The 20,682-nt window shown below is 47.4% G+C and overlaps 1 protein-coding gene across 2 annotated transcripts; it reads right to left on the bottom strand.

The window, feature by feature from the left end:
* Positions 1 to 1,045: 1,045 nt before the first annotated feature.
* Positions 1,046 to 20,319, bottom strand: ASH2L (ASH2 like, histone lysine methyltransferase complex subunit). Of its 2 annotated transcripts, XM_077305559.1 has the most exons (17): positions 20,156 to 20,319; positions 19,147 to 19,216; positions 18,278 to 18,423; positions 16,117 to 16,205; positions 15,681 to 15,775; positions 15,452 to 15,547; positions 14,861 to 14,956; positions 14,499 to 14,574; positions 13,501 to 13,518; positions 11,163 to 11,256; positions 10,163 to 10,380; positions 9,255 to 9,422; positions 7,002 to 7,195; positions 5,773 to 5,865; positions 4,467 to 4,565; positions 3,578 to 3,637; positions 1,046 to 1,371 (listed from the first exon to the last, which is right to left on the bottom strand). In XM_077305559.1, exons 1-17 carry the CDS (start codon positions 20,290 to 20,292, stop codon positions 1,264 to 1,266), a joined length of 1,857 nt encoding a protein of 618 aa, XP_077161674.1. In that variant the 5' UTR covers positions 20,293 to 20,319; the 3' UTR covers positions 1,046 to 1,263. The 2 variants fall into 2 exon arrangements, with proteins under 2 accessions (XP_077161674.1, XP_077161675.1); XM_077305560.1 differs by lacking the exon at positions 13,501 to 13,518.
* Positions 20,320 to 20,682: the final 363 nt, after the last annotated feature.

Raw genomic sequence — 20,682 nt, 5'->3', positions numbered from 1 at the left:
GTATTGTCAACAATGTCTTTTCAGAGAAGATGCTTCCCAAAACTGGTTTCTAATCCAAATACATTGATCAAAAGATTGTGTAAACACACACAGCATCTGGCGCTGGAGATTTGAGGAACGTCAGCTCTTGGAAACCCACATTCAGCCTCCAGCCAGAGAGTTCTCTCGGCCACATCTCCTACACAATGCCTCCAAGGCAAAGTTTAGAGATGGAGGTCAGGTCGCTGCTGGTTCTCTCCGTCGCCAGAAGTAGAACCCTGACTGAGAAGAGTTCTCTAGAGGCCCCAATTACCCAGAACAGGAATCCAGAGAGGCACCAAAATACATGGGGGGTGGGAGAGATGATCAAACATCCTAGATGCACAGCACCATAGAATCATAGAGTTGGAAGGGACCTCATGGGTCATCTAGAAGAAGAGGAAGAAGAGTTGGTTCTTATATGCCGCTTTTCCCTACCCGAAGGAGGCTCAAAGCGGCTTACAGTCGCCTTCCTATTCCTCCCCCCACAACAGACACCCTGTGGGGTGGGTGAGGCTGAGAGAGCCCTGATATCACTGCCCGGTCAGAACAGTTTTATCAGCACCGTGGTGAGCCCAAGGTCACCCAACTGGCTGCATGTGGGGGAGCGCAGAATCGAACCTGGCTTGCCAGATTAGAAGTCCGCACTCCTAACCACTACACCAAACTGGCTCTCAACCCCCTGCGCTATGCAGGACACTCACAACCCTCTCGCTCATCCACTGTAACCTGCCACCCCTTGAACCTTCACAGAATCAGCCTCTGTTTAAAAATTTCCAAAGATTGAGAACCCACCACCTCCCTCGGAAGCCTGATCCACTGAGAAACCGCTCTACCTGTCAGGAACTTCTTCCTGATGTTTAGATGGAATTTCTTTTGAATTAATTTCATCCCACTGGTTCTGGTCTGTCCCTCCGGGGCAAGAGAGAACCAGCAAGTCCATTCATCAAAACTCTTGCTTATTTTGACACAGCATGCTCCTCATCAAAATGATTTATCCTAACTGGAAGGACCACTCCAGATTCCATTAAGTTTGGGACATCGTCACTTCCTCTGTTCGATCTTTATTTCCTTTCTTTTGGAGCGGTACTGGAGGAACTAAGAAAAGCATGTGGTCTGTTCTTTCTTGTTTATATATAAAAAGATTTACTTCCTTTCCACTTTACAGCCAGTGATGTCGTTTCAATATAATAATAATAAAAATAAAAAAAACACATAAACACGCGTATTTATATAAAATGTCCTTCAAGGCTCCCAAGGGGGGCTCCGCCGCCCGTCGACCTCTGTCTCCACGTGGTAGAGGACATCTGCCAGAGTGTGCTCGACCACGGCTACCCAGCCCATGTCGCTGATCTGCGAGGGGGAAAGGGAGAGAAAAAGAAGTGACTTGCCTCGGCTTCATGCAGAAAGAAGCAAGAAGATGAAGCTGGGAGATGGGATCCCAAAAGCCTGCTTGGTCAGCAGAGGAGTCTCCCACCGAAGGAAAGGACCTCCCCTAGGGGTGCAGCTCTATGGGACTCCATGTCTGAGAAGAGCTGGTTTTTTGTGCTCCACTTTTTACTTGCCAAAGGAGTCTCAAAGCAGCTCACAATCGCCTACCAGTTTGGTGTAGTGGTTAGGAGTGCGGACTTCTAATCTGGCATGCCCCACATGCTCCCCCACATGCAACCAGCTGGGTGACCTTGGGCTCGCCACGGCACTGATACCAGGGCTCTCTCAGCCTCACACACCTCACAGGGTGTCTGTTGTGGGGAGAGGAATGGGAAGGCGACTGTAAGCCACTTTGAGACTCCTTCGGGTAGGGAAAAGCGGCATCTAAGAACCAACTCTTCTTCTTCTTCTTCTTCTTCTTCTTTTCTTCTTCTTCTTCTTCTTTTCTTCTTCTTCTTCTACCCTTCTCCCCACAAATGACACCCTGTGAGACAGGTGAGGCTGTGAGCTCTGAGAGAACTGTGACAAGCCCAAGGTCACCCAGCTGGCTGCATGCGGAGGAGTGGGAAATCAAACACAGTTCTCCGGATCAGAGGTTGCCACTCTTCACCACTACTCCAGGATGAGACGAGGAACTTCATCTCTAGGAAAACACCGAAGGAGGCCAGTTTGGAACGAGCGAAAGGATTACATCCCATAAAGGCCCTGCGTGCCTGAAAGGAAGCCATGATATTCTTCTTGTCCATGTTGAGCATTATTTCAGTCTTCTAGGAATGGCTGGTTTGGGCTGCAACTATTTTAGGAATCCACTTCAAGGCTGACATCAGACAGAGAAATAGTTTGGGTTTCCCTGAGATAACTAAAGAAGATACGGGGGAAAGGGGAAAAATTAAGACACTGCCCAGCTCAGCTGAGCCTGACATCGAAAGCCAATATTCCCTTCCACGCTTGCCTACGCTGGGAGGGGGGGGGGAGAAGTAACATCAGAAGGAGGGGGAGAGCGAAAGGTATGCCGTTGTTTTGAACTTGATACACTTGCCTTGGCAGGGCTCCAAGTGACATGCTTCCAAGGCTTAATGTGTAACTGCTGCAGAATTTTAAGGACCTAGCTCTTCTGTGCCCCTCCTGCAGCACTTTGCTCATTGTTCCAGAAGATCCATCCACCCTTAGGAACAGTGGCAGGGGGAGGGAATGCCAAGTGGAATGAGAAAGCTCTCATACAGACATGGAAAACTTGGCATCCAAGACAGTAAGTATACAGAGCCTAGAACCTGGCACGGAAGCAAATGAGCTGCAGGACACAAAGTCTGGCTTTTGCTGTGTAATCTGGGAAAGCAAACTGATAATAATAAAGAAACATCTTCCTAGTCCTCATGAGGCCGCTTAGAAATTAGACCTGTCAGGAATAAAGTTGCCAGCCAGTGGGAGACGTATAGGAAAGAAGGGGAGGGGAGTGCTCTGTGGTAGTTGTGATGTTGCTGGTTGTGCAGTGATGCTCCAGGATTCACCCTGACGAGGAGATGTCACTACCAAGCTGCACCAGCCTCCCCCCCCAATTGCCCCAGATCAGCCCTGGAGTCAGGAATCATCAGAACACTCTGCAGGCGTGATACAAGCCTGGCCAGTCCAACTCCCTGCCTGCTACAAATCCCTGATCTGGGGGACAGTAAAAGTGGCCAGTCTACTCAGAAGTCACTCTTGTTAGCTTCAAGGAGGCCTACAACCAGGAAAGCATTCTTAGGATCGGAGCCTAAATCACATCAATTGATGTTTGCAACTGCATGCATGGAAACACACATACAAAAATATTAATGTTTGTAGAACTAAAAGGAGAGGGGAAATTACTGGATTTGCATGCTCTGACCTCCCCGTTTTCTACACAGATGGGGAATATTGCATGGTTGGGAGCAAAGCACGGCAGGGCCTCCTGCATGCAGACCTGCTCATGCTTAATCCCTGGTTTCCTCCTTTGTCCTTCTGGCTCTACATTCTAGGAGTCAGGCTTGCAAGGAGGGGCTTTCTGATCCAAGGGGCAGGGACTGCCTTTTACAGGGAGATTTCCAGGTTCCTGACTATCAGAGACATGCATGAAATGTTCGTGGGAAACCTATTGTGGCTCCACACTTACCGGGCGGTAAGTTACATCTCTGGGAGGGTATTTGAAGTAAGGCCCAAAGTTGATAGAAACCTACAAAAGGAGGAGGGAGAGAAAAGCCCTTTGTCATTGTTTTAGAAAATAAGCACTTCACAGACATTATTGCAATCCTCGCAAAGACCCTGTCCAGTAGGCTAGCGTTCTCATGTCACAAAAAGAGGGGGACAGGAGAAAAACAGCCAGCCTGAGGCTACTTGGTAAGTTTGTGCTCAAGAAGAGATTTGAGCCAGCGACTTCTCAGATCACATCTCATTCTCTGCCACTATGCTATGCCGACTCATGGCTTTGAAAGGACGAGGATGCTCCCAAACATTTTGGAATCGATGCTTCTACTGAGGTTTAGGGCAGGTGGAAGAGAGCTACGGGGAAGCATAGCACCTGCAGGGACACGACAAGGGAACAAAGGCATCCCACAAGCTCCTGTGCCACCAGTGGGATCTTGTTTTAAGGAACAGGCTTCAAAGCTCTTCAGATCTCGTTCTGGAACCTGCCTTAGACCAGTTCAGCTCCAAGGAATCTCTCTGCCTCGCAGCAATTCTCCAGCTTCTCAAGCAAGGGAAAGGCTTCCCCAACACACTCCCCTTGGAGATGCTGGGGGCTGGGTGGGGAGTCAAAGCCGGAGGCCTGTGGCATGATGAGCCTACACATGACCCCTAGAGCCGCAGTCCTTCCCCAGATGTGCAAGAGCAGGGGTAGTCAAACTGCGGCCCTCCAGATGTCCATGGACTACAATTCCCATGAGCCCCTGCCAGCAAAGGCTGGCAGGGGGCTCATGGGAATTGTAGTCCATGGACATCTGGAGAGCCGCAGTTTGACTACCCCTGTGCAAGAGCACCTAATGGCTTTTAAAAAGAATACCTACCGTGCAGCCTTTGTACAAAGAGACAGCAGGGAAATAAACGCCTTCGAATATATCCTTGTATGCAACTCCTTGGCTGGCACCGTTTTTATAGAAAATTATCTGAAAGAGATAGCAGGCAGTCCCCATGAGGAGCAGCGCAGCCCAGCGACCTTTTACCCCGACAGCCGTGCAAGCCCAGCTCCTTCCCTGTGAGCTTGTTGCGTCTTAGGGAGCGTGCTCAGACCGCAGGGTCTTCGCGGGACCCACCGAGGATCCTTTGCTTCGAGTGAAGGCTAGCGGTGCAGGTGGCCAGAGGCAAATGACGCACAAAAGCTCGCCTCTTGCATTCCACAGAGGGGAAAACAAGTTCTTTCAAGCGCCATCTGGATAAAGGGGATGATGGATCCAGGGCAAAAGGCTGGGCGGAGGGGGGGAACTCCTGCAGGGCTCGCTTATCCCAACCGGCTGCCACTCGTGGATGGAGAACGGTGGGGGAATGACTGCTGGCCTATCCGATCCAGGCTGGGTGTGCAGGCTGTTAACGGCAGCATCACCCCCTGGGTTAGAGCCGAAGGGCCACCAGCTACAGAAGCCTTTCTCAACCAGGGTTTCCAGGTGTGGGTGGGAGTTAATTAATTTTTTACATATTTTAAAAACTTGTTAAAAAATTCAGCAGGTGATGTGACCATATACAGATGTTGAACCTCCCCCCCCCCCGGGCAATTATGGCCTGGAGGGGGTGGTAAGGGAAGGGACCCCTGGTGGGCGTGTGCACAGCTATGCTTCCCAGCTGTATTCTGCACAATTGCGCCACTTCTGGGGTTTCTTGAAGCCTGAAGAATGTTTCAGGGGTTTCTCAGTGGTGAAAAAGTAGAGAAAGGCTGGCCTGCAGAGACAACTTCTGAGGAGAAAGATCTACCCTCAGAGGACTGTTGCAAGGACAAACTTGAGAAGGGGAGCACATTGTAAGCCGCTCCAGGTCCCCGCTGGAGAAGTGACGTACAAAGGACGAAATAAGCATGGTCTTGCACATTCGTCCCATGACTCTCTGCATGGTCAAAGATGCTGCTGCCTCACCTTCTTGCCAACAGATAAGCCAGCTGGATCCAACCCACAAAGAGGAGCGGCCAATCACAGGAAGGCGCAACACTGTCGAGGGACCTCCATCCTCAGACCGCAGTCATTCTATTTCCCCACACAGCGTCTGCTATTAGCAGGAAACGTCTCCCTTTAGAAGACACCAACGGAAGCTGGCCAGAGGCTCCATGGACTTAGTGCAGCCTGCTGGTGGTGCCAATCAGTGTTTTCTTTCCACAGCCCAACTTACTTGGCTTCCAGTCGCTTGCTTTAAACTTTTCTCTGCTTTGTCCACAAAGTCCTTCTCTTCAAAGTACAAGTAGCTTTTGAATTTGATTAGAGCCTGAAGAGGGGGGAAAGGGGAGCAGTTTGCCAATGCACAAAATGTCTCACCAACATGGTCGTAATTACAAAGCTCCATACGGACACAATGCTGATAACAAAGACACGCCTACACGGTGGTCTTAATCGCTAGTGAAATTTATATAATTCACACAAGAGGAAAAGTTTCCAGTTGACACTAAAAACACACCCCAGTGTCTGAGCAAAAACCAGGACAGGACAAGAATTTATGGACCTCAGGTCTATCAACAGCCATCAGCCAGGACAGCTAAACAGAGCCTCCATGTTCAGAGGCTGTATACCTCTGAGTATCAGTTGCTGAAGGCAGTGGTCTTACAGAGCAGGGGTATTCACAACCTGTGGTCTTCCAGATGTCCATGGATCACAATTCCCATGAGCCCCTGCCAGCATCTGCTGGCAGAGGCTCATGGGAATTGTAGCCCATGAACATCTGGAGGACCACAGGTTGACTACCCCCGTTATAGAGGATCTGTTTGTCCACGTGTGTGTGTGGGTGGACCTCAAGTCTGATCTAGCAGGGTTCTTATCTTTTTAAGGGATGCCAACGGAGCAAGGGAAGTCCTCAAAGTTTGTGGAATCACATGATTTGTGTACACTGCTGCCTGCATCACAGAATCCAAACTCTGGGGTGGATGCCAATTTCCTGAGGATTACAGTTTTCCAAAAAAGGTCGGTAGTCCTCATGAGAAGTTGCATTTCTTTTTGCTTGCACCAACTGCTGGCAGCCGATTAGGTCAGAGAATCTAAGACTGGCTTAAATAACACCGGAAAAATAAAGGTAAGGTCTTTTTCTGGCATTTTTTTCAACTTAGTTTAACCAGATGCACACCCCTAGCTTGGAGAACACCACAGTTAGAGATCCCTATTTGTGGGGAGGAATCAAACTCCCATTTGCCTCGGGCCCTGCATTTAGACACTATGACAAACTGAAGGCTTCTGCAACCAGGAAGCTTTGAATCAATAATCATTCACAATCATCATGACAGAATTCCCAGGATTCTGACACCCCTTGAGCAGAGAAGGCACACAGCAAAGAAATAGCATTCGCGTCTGTCACAAGCTGAAGTTTCCGGTGACATCTGAACGTGGCCACGGCCCGAAAGGATGTCGCCTTACCTTATCTTTATAGGTATCCGGCAGGGATTTGGCAGTTTCTGTCTCTTCGGGAAGGCTAATGTAAAAACCAAGTACGTCGCCTTGGCCGTAGCTGGACGAATAGTGCTTGCCGATGGACTGGTGGAACTTGGTGCCCTTCTTACTCCGCCACGAGTAGCTGAACTTGTCATAGCCCAGGGGAGCCTGCAGATTTCCTGCAGGAACACAGATGTCATCAGATAGAACCCGTGATCCCTGGGCTTTGCATGCGTGCCATTTCTCCGGACAATTCCTAGAAGGAAGACCCGCGCTGCCCTTTTCAGGATTTCCATCCCTTATTGACAGGTCCCCCCCCCCCCCCCACGACAGTGTTGTTGCTCTGCTCAGTTGTACTCACAGCATCCAGATTATATTTGCACCACCCGTTAGACTAGGGGTAGTCAAACTGTGGCCCTCCAGATGTCCAAGGACTACAGTTCCCATGAGCCCCTGCCAGCAAAGGCTGGCAGGGGCTCATGGGAATTGTAGTCCACGGACATCCAGAGGGCGACAGTTTGACTACCCCAGTTTGACACATGACCCCTAGAGCCGCAGTCCTTCCCCAGATGTGCAAGAGCAGGGGCAGTAAAACTGCGGCCCTCCGGATGTCAGTGGACTACAATTCCCATGAGCCCCTGCCAGCCTTTGCTGGCAGGGGCTCATGGGAATTGTAGTCCATGGACATCCGGAGGGCCACAGTTTGACTACCCCTGTGTTAGACGCCCGTTGTAATCTACAAGTCTATGAGGGGCAGACAGGGCCTGGCAAACCAGGGCATGGATTTTTCTGCCCTCCGGGACATTAGAATACAGGTCCATTAAAAAAAAAAAAGCCCTGGAAATCAAGATGTCCACAAAAAAACCAGTTTGTGCATCCAATTGGGATTTCTCGTGCACACAAACCATTTCTGGATGCAGCAACAGCCTTCACTTCAGCTTGAATCCTTTGAACTCTGCATCGGAAACCCCTGACCCAGTGTCGTTAGCGTCAAAACAGAGAAGACTAAACTGGACGACTAAACTGACACAATCCAGGGTCATGCGAAAACTCTGGTGATCCAGATCTTCCCATCTGGTTTGACCTTATGTTACACGGCATATTCAGAAAGGCAGAGATACTGCCGACAGTGGGAGGATTAGGAAACCTGCAGCCCCGTAGGCACCTGCCTTGTTGTACAAACTTGTGCAATGCAGCTAAGAACAGGGAAAAGAGAAGAAAAAATCTCCCCATAGGTAATCTGATCATGAAACTTTCTCTCCTCGCTCCACCTGGATTGTGGGTCACACTGCAGTTTTGCTAGGCTTCTCACCTTCTAGGTGGTCCTAGCAGTCAGCTCTCGGTGGGTGAGAGCTAGAAGTCTGCCAAGGCATTTGACCTTGTTTGAGGCAATTATGCAAGCCTGGGCTTATAGGCTGTCTGTAAGGAACCAGAGGTAAGTTACTCTGCATTCCTCCCAGCGAAAGCAGAGTGTCCTCAGTTAGAAAGAACTGGGAGACCGGAGTTTGAACCTCTATGGAAGCTTGCAGGATGACCTTGGGCCAGTCACACACTGCCAACCTAGCCTACCTCGCAGGGTTGAGGTGAGGATCAAACGGAGGAAGGGAGAATGATGCTGTAAGCTGTTTTGGGTCTCCATCGGGGAGAAGAGCAGACCATAAATATCTGTAGAAACCAAGAGGGAAGAGCTTTTTTTTTCCACCCTGCTTTTCACTACCTGAAGGAGTTCCGAAGCGGCTTGCAAACACTTTTCCCTTCCTCTCCCTATAACAGATACCCTGTGAGGTAGGTGGCTCAGAGAGCTCTAAGAGAACTGTGACTGGCTCAAGGCCACCCAGCTGGCTGCATGTGGAGGAGTGGGGAATCAAACCCAGTTCTCCAGCTTAGAGGCTGCTGCTCTTAACCATGACACCATGCTGTCACATATTTCAAGCTACTAATGAAGAAAAGAATTGGTTCTTATATGCCACTCTACCAGGAGTCTCAAAGCGGCTTCCAATCCCCTTTCCTCTCCCCACAACAGACACCCCGTGAGGCCGGTGAGGCTGAGAGAGCCCCGATATCACTGCTCGGTCAGAACAGCTCTATCAGTTCTTGAAGGGATCCAAGCTCCTTGCTCACTTGCAATGCTCTTGCCACAAAGTGAAGGCAGCCGAGATGCAGGAAGAGTCACTCAAGAAGGTTAAAACCAGTTCAGGAAACCAGAAATGCAAACGAGGCCAAAGGTGAGCAGCTTACCTAGGGGCTGTGACCACCCAAGCCTGGCTGCTGTCTCTGCAGGCATCTCGTCCACAGAAATCTCAAAATACCAGGCTCCCTTCCGTACCCCGTGCGAGGCTCGAACCATGGAGTAGCCCTTCTCCCCGATGACCGTCAGCCTGTCGTCCGAAATCTTCAGCTGAGGAGCTGTATTTGGAGGAGGGGCAGAGGAAACGGATGCTGAGTCTCTCCCATGTTTACACCCTCAAGCAACCTACGACCACCATTTTAATTCTTTAGGGCTGCCTCTCACTCTCACGCACTCTCACAGACTCCATTAATGAAACTCAGTTAAATGCATGAATTTCAGATTCAGGCACCTAGTCATGCTGGTCTGAAGCAGCAGAACCGAGAATGGTCCCAACGGCCCTTTTAAGACCAACAAGATTTTATTCAGGGTAAAAGCTTTCAGATGGAAGTGTGCATGCACATACCCTGAGTAAAACTTTGTTGGTCTTAAAGAGGCCACTCGATTCAAACTTTGCACGAATTTTAGTCATTTGACTAGATTGGGACCCACTTAGGAATGTGCAAGACAATAATTAATGCATCTGTGCATTGCCGGCAGCATCGTCTTAGAAGCAGCTAGGTTTCTGCCTCCTTTCTGCTTGCATGCATGGAGCCAAAGGCATGTATGCACCCTCCAGCAAGAGACAAAGGGCTCCTGGTTCACAGACAATGGATTCAGAGCCTGCCTAGGATGTGGGTAGTTTTTGTTTGCTTTTTTTGGTATTATGGTATTTGCTTGTATGAATTATTACTTAAAAGTCGCTACTTTGGTGAGCAAGGGACAGTAAGTTGCCTAAACTGAGTTTCACCAGAAATCACCACTTCTCAAGAGGCCTGGGCCAGCCAGGGCATGAAGCAACCCTTCCGAAAAACCATACCTCTGTCATGCAGAGCTAGAAGCACTCGTTCATACAGGCAAGCTCGGTAGAGGTCTCCGGGAATAGGCTTGCCCGCCCAGCAGTCTAGTTCTAGTTTCTCCGGGTCAGGCGCATGGGGGTCGGGCTCCGCCAAGATGTAACGGTATCCATCTTTGTTAAAGGGGTGCTCCAACGGGTAGCCGTGAGGTGGGAGGCGCTGAGCGGAGAACAAGGGGTCACTGGATAACAGAGAAAGGAAAGTTAAGTGGGACACCAGCCTCCAGAATAGGAAATCAGGCAACATCATGTCAATTCTTCTTTCATTGAGAAATTTAGGGAGAAAGGGCGTGTGTACGGGGGCGAGAACTCTTATAACTTGCATTGCTCAATGCACTGTTTTGCAGGCCATTTGATGGCAGGATGGTCACAAAGGTACCATGCAAGCCAGCACAGGGACATATTAGAACGGAGGACGAGCAGCCATAACAATCCGAAGAAAGCTTACCACCGCAGCAAACTGCTCTTTTTCTAAACACTATACAATGCTTTAATTCACACCAGCCCTCCTGGTAACACCCTGACCTGGATTGCCCAGGCTTGCTCAATCATCAGATCTCAGAAGCTGAGCAGGGTCAGCCCTGGCTAGTATTTGGCTGGGAGACCAGGAAATCCAGAGTTGCTATACGCAGGCAGGCAATGGCGAAGCATCCCTGAATGTCTCTTGTCTTGAAAACCCTGCCAGGGATTGACTAAAGTCGAATACAATTGGGATGTGAGTGTCTTGCATAGTGCCGGGGGTTGGACTAGTTGACCCAGGTGGTCCCTGCCAACTCTATGATTCTAGGAGAATTAACCAGGGCCTGGCTTTTCAGCATTTCTTCCAGGCTTGCTGCACAAAGGCAGGTAATGCCAAACCACTTTTTAACGTCTCTTGCCTTGGAAACTCAAGAGGGCTGCCATAGATCGGCTGCTTGTTGCTAATATTGGGGATGTTTGCATGTTTTTACACTATTGCATTTACCTCCTGGTTTTCTTGGCCGTTCCTGTGGTCCCTCCATCTTGCTGTTTGCGCTTTGCTCCTCTTCCTTTCCCGCTGCTTCCCGCAACAATACCCCCTTGGGAAGAAAAGTACCCACAGATCGCTCGGCATTACAGTGGCAAAGGGAATCTTGCTCAAAATTCCTTGGATGCATTTGAATCTCAATAAAACCAGATTGTCTCCCAGGCAGAAAAACAAAACTGTTGCTGAACTGTTTACATTCAGCATCTTTCTGGGCCTGTATTATAATCCAGCAGCAGGTTTAGTACCGAAATGATACTTGGGTTGAAAGAGAGTAATATTAATAACAACAATACAGGCCCTTATCACGACATAACAAGTGCAAGCAGAAATATCTTGATCTCGTTAGCGTTCACTAATTGGCAGAGGATCCCTTGTCACCTTTTTCATGGAGATTCGAAACACATGAAGCCAAGAGAGGAGCCAATTTGACAGGGAAGGTTTCAATTAGACGCCAGGCAAAAGGCTTTAAAAAACACACCAGACACACAATTTCTGCATCAGCTGGAAGCACCCAAATACAACAAAAACAGGGAGGAAAAACCAGAAGTGTAAGATGTTTCTCTGCAGTGCCAGCAAACTGCCCTTTTGGGTGGTATCAAGAACTTTGTGCTTTTTGCCTGCACAATGACCCCTCTCCCTACCGGTTTGTTGATTTAGTGGCCTTGAAGATATATGGGCAGCTGTGAAAAAAACACATTACCTTTTGCCATGAGATGACGTAGGAGAGTTTGGGGCATCTCTGGGAAGAAGGGAAGCGGCTCAGGCAATCAGGACCAGAAGTCATGAAAACCTGTACATGTTTGTTTGTTTTTTCGGTAAGAAAGAGGTCAGCCTTTAAACCACCTTAAATATTGGTTTTCTACTAGAAATGTTGATGCACTGCTTAAAAATGCTTTGAGATAGTGGCTGCTTTTGTCCACAGGTTGTTAACGAGCTTGCGCATGTCCACGCTGAGCATAACACACACATGAAAGAGTGATGCCAGCTGCTCCCAAAAGTCCCGATCATACTGGAATTTTATGGTTACATGTGGAGGAAATTAACCCTGTGCACAAACCTGACCCCCAGGAGTAGTCAAACTGCGGCCCTCCAGATGTCCATGGACTACAGTTTCCAGGAGCCCCTGCCAGCATTTGCTGGCAGGGGCTCCTGGGAATTTTAGTCCATGGACATCTGGAGGGCCGTAGTTTGACTACCCCTTAATACAAGCATCTTATCCACAGTCAGGTTCTCTAGGAAGACAAATAAGTAGTATCTGACTGTGTTGTTCGGTGCAGAGGAGGGTTCCAAGTCCCTTTATGTGATTGACTGATCTGGATTAAAGAGATCAGTTACGCTGTTGTGTCACCTGTAGCAGGTATACACGGTTCCTTGCTTTCAAGCAATACAGAGCTGAGAGTTTTGCTGTGCTGCAGACAAACACCTTTAAGCAGTAACCGAGGGTACCAGAACTACAAGTCTAGCAAGCTTGGACGTTATTAACAATCCTATAGCAGTGTAAAGGAATGAGGATTTGGAAGGTAGCTTCATATTCTGCACAACCATGAATCCATTTGAATGGTGCTTATCCAGGATCAAATGGGTGTTTTAAAGAGGTAAGAGTAGGGTTCCCCTGCACAACTTTAGAATGCCACATCTCAAGGTGAACTCAGCCAACCAATTTTGATACAAATGGCAAGTGGGATCCAGAAAGATCTGACAAGCCATAGCTTTAAAAACACAGGAGGGACATTCCAGATTTATTATCAATTTCATGTCTGTTACTTCCCCACAGAGCTCAATCAGAGCTGCATATATTGGGGGAAGTGCTGCCCTTGAGGCTGATGACCCAGAGATCTGCCTCTCCCACATAGCAGTCAGGGGAATAAATGAAGCTGACAAAAAGACCATTTTAGTGACCCATGAAAGGCAGAATACGATGGTTCTAAAAGGTTGTCAAAACTTCTTATTAAAGTGGAATTAAAGATTTGTTAAAAGTGTTACTCCCACGGTTTTTAGAGAGGTCCTTCAGATTAATGATCTCGAGCTTCTAAGACAGTGGGGGTTGTATCCTACCAGCTTTTCAAAGGGAGGAAGAGGGGCTCAGTTACCACTGAGATGGCTCTGCCAGGGATTGGGGAGTCCAGATGGGGGGGAAGCTCCATTGAATAGATACTTTGGTGAGAGGAGGGGCTCAGGCTCGGACAGTGGGCAAGCTGAGCTGTTAGGATACAACACGATTTGGCAAAACAAAAAAGCAAAGCTTTCCAAAGCACAATATTTAAAACGTTAAGGACCCGAAAAGTAGAATATTCACCTCCCAAAGAGGCTCCACCTGTAAGAACAGAAGTTGTACCATGTAGTTGTTATGTCTTAAACAATAGAGACAAATAAAAAAAGACACGACCGGCATGACAAGAAGATAAAATGAGTACCTACAAGAAACACACTCATCTAGCTCAATAGCCTCCAAAGGTTCTAAACCCTGGAAACACTGAAGGAGGTGACTGGCAAACCTGCAGGTAGGGGACCGGAAGTCATGTACTATTAGCATCACTTAACAGGAAAGGGAGGAGTCAGATATATGACCTCACTGGTTTCATAGCCAGGACAATGAGCAGCAGACCAAGAGTTGAGGACTGGAAAACACAGCCAAGTCCTGGAAGATGTAATGTCAAAGCTACAGGGAATCTTCTCCAAACACAGAATGACCTCACCTCAACAGGAACTGCACAGAGAGAGGCAGGAGGCATGGCACCCTTCCTTTCTCTGTTCCAAAGGCTAGCTCAAAAGGGTGGCTCACAACCTTGTAGGCAGGACTCAGAGACCCACAAACTGAAGACCACTGGATCTAGATGGAAATATCTCGCCCAGAGCTGCATTTACTTTAGGTTAACTTTACCTAAAACACCATCTTCTAGGAAGTTCTCCTACACAGGCCCTTGCTGGAGTCATGGGAAGAGGGACAGAGCACTACCTTGTTCTCCCCTGTCCTCCCAGTTACAGAGGAAATAAGAAATCACTTTCCCTGTCAGTGTTTCTAAAAATATCTCCACATGGCAAAGCAGTGATTTATTTGGAGTGGCTGATCTGGGTGACCAACAGAGAGAAGAGTTGGATTTTTTATACCCTGATTTTCACTACCTGAAGGAGTTCCAAAGTGGCTTACAAAACACCTTTCTCCACAACAGACACCCTTCAAGCTATTGGGGGGGGGGAATAAATAGTTGTATCCAGTAATAAGACTGGAGAAAAACCTAAGAATTTCATCTCTCATCAGATGTCCTTGTTTAGAAAGAAAAATAACAGACTTGCCATTTAGATTCCCGCTTGTTGATACTGTGCTGCTTTGCTTCTGGTTATCATACGCAGGGCCAATATTAGCAAGGTCCTAAAAGAGAAGCAAGCACACACACAATTAAAAAACAAACAAAAGCCCACCAATTTCAGTTACACTCTTCAAAGCAAGTACAAAGAAGACTGCAGGCATCTGTGAATGTCAAACATTTGCAAAGAAGTGGCCTGATCATTACCATGCTTAGGATTGCAGCTGTAGCTAAATTTTCAAAACTTCCAAGGCAACTCAAGGCTTTTAAAGAGCGAATACACAGAGCGAATATTTTTGCATTAATAACTTTACTTAATGTACCATGAAGGGCCATGCCAAGTTGATGTACCTGATCTAGGAGTCCGAATTTGGGGTAATCCTCCTCTGGATCTTTGCTCCCTGGGTCCGGATGTTCTTTCACCAAAAACACATCCCTTTCTTTACACTGGAGTAGAACATTTAAACAGTATCAGAAAAGTTAAAGTAAATTTGGGGGGTTGATGGTCTTGGATCAGTAGTACAGTATTGGTTTTACATGCAGAAGGTCCTGGGTGTGACCTCTGGCACTCCCAGGATCAGCTATTAGATGACGTGTCAGAGGAGTTCAGCAGTAGAATTGGCTGCCTAAGGAAATAGTGAGCTCCCCCTCACTGGGAGTCTTTAAGCAGCATGTGGACAGGTACTTATCATGGATGCTTTAGGTTGATCCTACAATGAGCAGGGAGTTGGATCTAGATGGCCTGTAGGGCCCCTTCCAACTCTATGGGATCCGTGCACCCTGGAGAACCCCTGCCAATCAAAACTAACACTGAGATGATGGAAGAATGCTATAACCTGATGCAAGGCAGGTTCATATGTTTAGATGTAACGGGGACTCTTTGACACACACAGTTTGTTTTTTTCCACTTGACATTTGTTCTTCAGAACTTCCAACACTTACCATTGTTTTCACTATATTATTTTGCCATGTCATTTTCCCCGGTCTCTGCCTCGTTGTCATGCATTCCCAGTACTTATCAATAAACGGTATAATATCCTGTTTGAAACCAAAGGGAAATGACGACAAGTTTTACTAAAGAGCCATCATGCAAATTATAGCATTAGCCTTTTCCAGTAGAAAAGTCAATGGCAAGCATTGTGTACGTTCAGGGACGGAGAAGAGCCTGTACCTTGTCTTTGGAGAACATGGTTTTTGGGTGCTCATCTTGGGTCCTTGACTGCCAAGTTAAGTTGGCCAGGGAACTAAGACACATTTCCTTTAGATCTTAAAATAAAACAGAGTGAGAGACAACACGCCTTAAAAGCCTAGCAACTGTGATCCACTTCCTAAAAGTTAAAGCCAGACTAGCCAGATAGTGCAGTGAAGTGGTTAGAGTACTAGTGAGGAGACATTCAAACTCCTGCGGTCATGAATCTCCCTGAGCGACCTTGCACCAATCACTCTCCCACAGCCTAGCCTACATCCTAGAGATGAGCTAAAAAACAGGCAAGGGGAGAATCGTGTATGCTATTCCAAGCCCCATGGAGCCATGCTAGGATAATGAGCAATTGATCTCCCTCCCTCCCTCCCTCCCTCAAACACACAGTATTTTTTTCCTTACTTACTTGCTTGTTTTCTTAAGAAATACGTATTTCCACTGTGATGGCAAATGTTGCAATGAAAACTGTAGTTGGTCATAAAAGGCAAACAGGATCTGGAGAAGAACAATTTGTATTATGATTTTGTATTATGATTGTTTATTGTTATACTGTGTTGTGTTTGGTTGCAATTGTTGGTCACTGATGTACATGTTCTACAGACTGTTTTATGTATGGTTCTCTGTTATAATGTAAACCGTCCTGAGCCTCCGGGGAGGGCGGTATAGAAGTATGATAAATAAATAAATAAATAAATAAATAAATAAATAAATAAATAAATTTCTTTTATTATTTCACAATAAGTAGCGGGAACTCTCTTGCGACGGAACAAAAAAGCGGGCGCGTGCCTTCCTATACACCTTATTGAACTGGAGCTACCAAAACTAGGGATTAACACACAGTTCTAAAGAAAAACCAAAGGAACCCCGTTCTCCCCCCCCCCCCCCCACACACACACACATAATTTGTAGCTACTGGTGGAAGTCAGGTTCCGAGATACAGCTGGGTCAGATATGTTAAGAGGTACACCCAATTTCAGCCCACAAAACATTCTCCTTCATCCCAATCTACAATTCAGCCAACATGATATACTAGGATGTAAATTCCTCCAGCTATAGCAAACCACGAGGTCAACAAAGTAAACTTCTCCCAGACTGCTTGGCTCACATCTTCTTGTTTAAAACCTCTAACACTGCATCACGCTGAGATGGGCACTGCACAGATGGGCCTGCAAGACCCTGCCTCAAAAATACATGGCTGGACTAGAGAGCTTCTTGGTTTCTTCCTCCTTTTCGTTGTGGGTCAGCTAGTATCCAGAATAGTTTAAAAACACACAGAGATGGACAGACAAACATGCTTCCAAAGCCTTTTTTGGGAGGACAGAACCATCACTACCAATCGCTTTACCTTTCAAGCCCATTGAGTTTAACAGTCCTGCTCACAACACTAATATTTCAGGCAGATCCATCTCTCTGCACTGCAATATGAGTCAGCAAAATAATACTGGCTCTGCCTGTGCTTAGTCAGCAGAAGCCAAGGCTGAAAAAGCTTCAGGGGATTATAGGCCAAGTAAACAGAAGCCCATCACTATGCATGGAAAATGCAAGACCAATGTCAAACATGCAAAGGCTGCCTGACCCGAGCAACAGACTCTGCTCTGATCCCGTCTGAAACAGCTGGATCTTCCCTTGGAGAAAGGTAGTTCAGGATGGCAGCCTTGTTGGGCTCTGCTCAGCACAAACGGTTTTATTATTCTTTACATGGCTCTGTGTGTGCTGGGTTGCTACACAAACAACTGGAGAAGCAAGGTCCTGGCAACCAGAACTTTAACATGCTCCTCTGAATATTTTACAAGAAAAGTCCTAACCCTAAAATTTAAGGCTTTTGTTGCTTCTGTAAAGATCTTACAAAGGTATTATTACAAAGACAAATGAACCCCAGCCATACAAAAGTTGCAAACAGGGAAAATGAGAAGGACCTTGCATGTCTTTTCTTCCACATAGCCACTGATTACTAGCAGATAGAACCAAACAGTGAGCTCACACTGCCCTCTTCTGGCAGCATCTGTGCAAATGTATTGAGAGAATGGGCCCAAATAGACACTGTAAGGGCATTTCTCGAGCGTTTTTTATTGGCAAAATGCAGTTTCACAGGCCCTTATGGGATACTGGTGGGAGCCAGAACTTCCCACCTGTGCTGTTTTCCCACCTCTGCTTTTCTCTGCTGGAGTTGCCATCTGCTTTGCTGTGCAGGAGGAGGGTCACCTGTACATGTCCCACCTTCAAAGGACAAACAGTAGGCTGAGATCAGGAAATCTGAGTGGATGAGAAGGGCTAAATCCCTCACACCAAACCTGTGCTACAGCCAAGATCAAAAATGGGGGGGAGGAGATGGGGCCACAGTTGCTATTTACCAACAAACATGTTCAGGGTATCTTGGGCATACTTCAGATAAGGCCTTTTCCTCCATCTAAGTAGATCTTCCCTTGGAGGAAGGCTCCAGACTTGCCTTAGTGGGATGGAACAATACACACAATTATCATATAAACTGTTTCTCCTGAAATGATTTATCTAATAATCTGGGAAGAAAGAAGATGACAATGGAAAAAAGACATGCAGCCACTACATACGTCGTGTCAATGCCGAACGTTTCTGCAGTAAACCATTTGGTGCAAATCCCACACTGCAGCTCAATCTCTCCAAGCTGCCGTCCATTCTCTTCATCAACTGAGCCGGTCTGTGCATCCAAAACTTCAGAGCTGTCCCCAACACCCTCCTGCAATGACATTCGCGTAGACACACAAGAAAGACCGAGAACCATGTTAGCCACAATGCACAAAGGGCAACTCCACACTGGAAGAGCCTGTGGGTCAGTATCGATTAGAGGGCTGGCACAGGATCATGGAGACTGAGAGTCACAGGTCAACTCAGTTACAAAGCTGACTGGGCATGCTAGCTCAGCTCTGTTCATAACTTACAATGAACACATGTGCAAGCTGTGTAGTTACCCCTTGATTATTCTCCAGGTTCATTTGAGAAGCAAAAGCACTTTGGCTATTTCTTACACACTGATCTACACAGATGCAGGCAGGATGTATGTGCATTTAATTTTACACATGAACAAGTCACAGTCTCGCAACCTAATTACTTCACTGGAGTTAAGCATGCCACAATCATAATAAAAAGAAGGGTATGATGGATGAATTTGTTGGAACACAGATTATTGTAATATGAGAAATTATGTAACCTGGATTTTGCAGAAACAGGAAATCCTTTCAAAAGAGTCATCCAATGAACATCAATCACATTGTCATCTGGTATCTAATCTACAGCAAATGGATTTCCCCAACCAACTTCCAAATGAACCTTGTTACCCTGGCTGGGGACAACTCTAAGAATTAACTGTGGAGTTTTCTAATTTTTCTTCCCACACTCCTCATGAGCAGGACATTAAAAAAGCATCTGCAGCATTCCAGAACAGCTTCACTGATCCACCTACCAATGCATCCTTCCCACTGGATGATTCAGTCTCCAAGGCAGCACTGGCATCTGCCAGAGATGCATCTCCGCTGAAAGGCACAGAAAACCATAATCAGGAGGAACCACATCACACACGTAATATTACTGTGCATAACACACATTTAAGAGCAAGAAGGGACTCTACCCTTTCCAGAGGGGCTTCATTCATCCCAAGCACTGGAGGAAAAAGCAGAGTAGTGCTGGCATGGTGGAACTCAAGGTCGCTTTCACATAAATACTGGGCATGACTGAGCAAAAAGCCATGCTGGGTGCAAGGAACATTTCTGGGTAAAGGGGGAACAAAAAGGACTCCAATAGTATTTTAAAGACTAACAGAATTATTACAGCAGAAGCTTCCACAGGCAAAAAGCCACTGAATTATGTATTTCTGTATGAAATGAACTTTCATGTCACAATGTGTGTGTGTGTGTGTGGTGGGTGGGGAGGCAGAGAGATCTCTGGGGAAAACATTGCGAAGAGCAGGGCCACAACATACAAGGGTTTCAGTGACTCAGCAACCCATTATGTGCAAAGCTCGGGTGTATCAAGAGCATCCCCTTAAGCTCCAAACAAAGAACAAAAAGGCCCAGGGGGAGGTGGGGGTAATCTTGTAGCATGTTTAACTGATTTGCTGGGGGCAGAATATTCCATGGACCCCCTTCACCAGCTGCAGAAGCAGAAGGGAAACAGCTGGGCCAGACGTTCAGCATAAGACATTCGTATGAAAATCACAAACACGATCTAAGACGGGAAGGGGGAGAAGGAGCAAAAGAATGACTGAGAGCAGGGCGGAGAAGAAAAACGCAGCTCCGATTGGCCAGCAAGCCAGCGCACTGGCCAATAAGATACGGGTTCAAAAGTGCTGGCCAATAAGAAACGGGTTCGAGCATTCTGACCAATAAGAGCAACCGGCGGGAGTGTGGCAGTGCCGAGCCAATGGGAGCGAGGATGCGGTCTTTCCCCCTCTTGCTCATATGTCCAGGCCTTACCCAGTCTCCGAGTCTCCCGTTCCCTGCTCAGCGGGCCCTGTGGTTTCCCCGGCCGCTGCCTCTGGAGCCTCCGGTGGGGTCGCCTCCCCTTCACCCCCTTCTTCGGGAGCGGGAGTTGTACCTCCCGCCGCCGCCATCTTCCGCCCGAACACAGTTCTCGCGAGAGTTACGTCCTGAGCCCTCGCGAGCTTTGGTCCCCCCCTCCCGCGCAACCCCGCCTCTTCTTTTTCTTAAAGGGGCTACGCCAAATATTGGACGGGGTAAAAAAAAGTGGTTGGGCAGAGATGGATAATTACCCCCCCCCCCTAAAAAAAGAGAGAATATCAGCCCGTATTAAAATCTGGTTCTATCCGAAGTGGGAATTGAGTGCCCGTTCGCAGTGTCTGCACGTCCAAAGCACTTCAGCCTCTGTTCTCCCACAAACAATGCAGTCTGAACTTTTCCCCCTTGAAAAAAAGGGGGAAAACATGTTATATTGTCTTTACAGAATGTGGACAGCTTAATATTTTGGACAAGTTAATGTTTTA

The sequence above is a fragment of the Paroedura picta genome, chromosome 12 (genome assembly GCF_049243985.1).
Source record: "Paroedura picta isolate Pp20150507F chromosome 12, Ppicta_v3.0, whole genome shotgun sequence".
Lineage (NCBI taxonomy): Eukaryota > Metazoa > Chordata > Lepidosauria > Squamata > Gekkonidae > Paroedura > Paroedura picta.
This window is presented reverse-complemented; position numbering and strand designations above follow the sequence as displayed.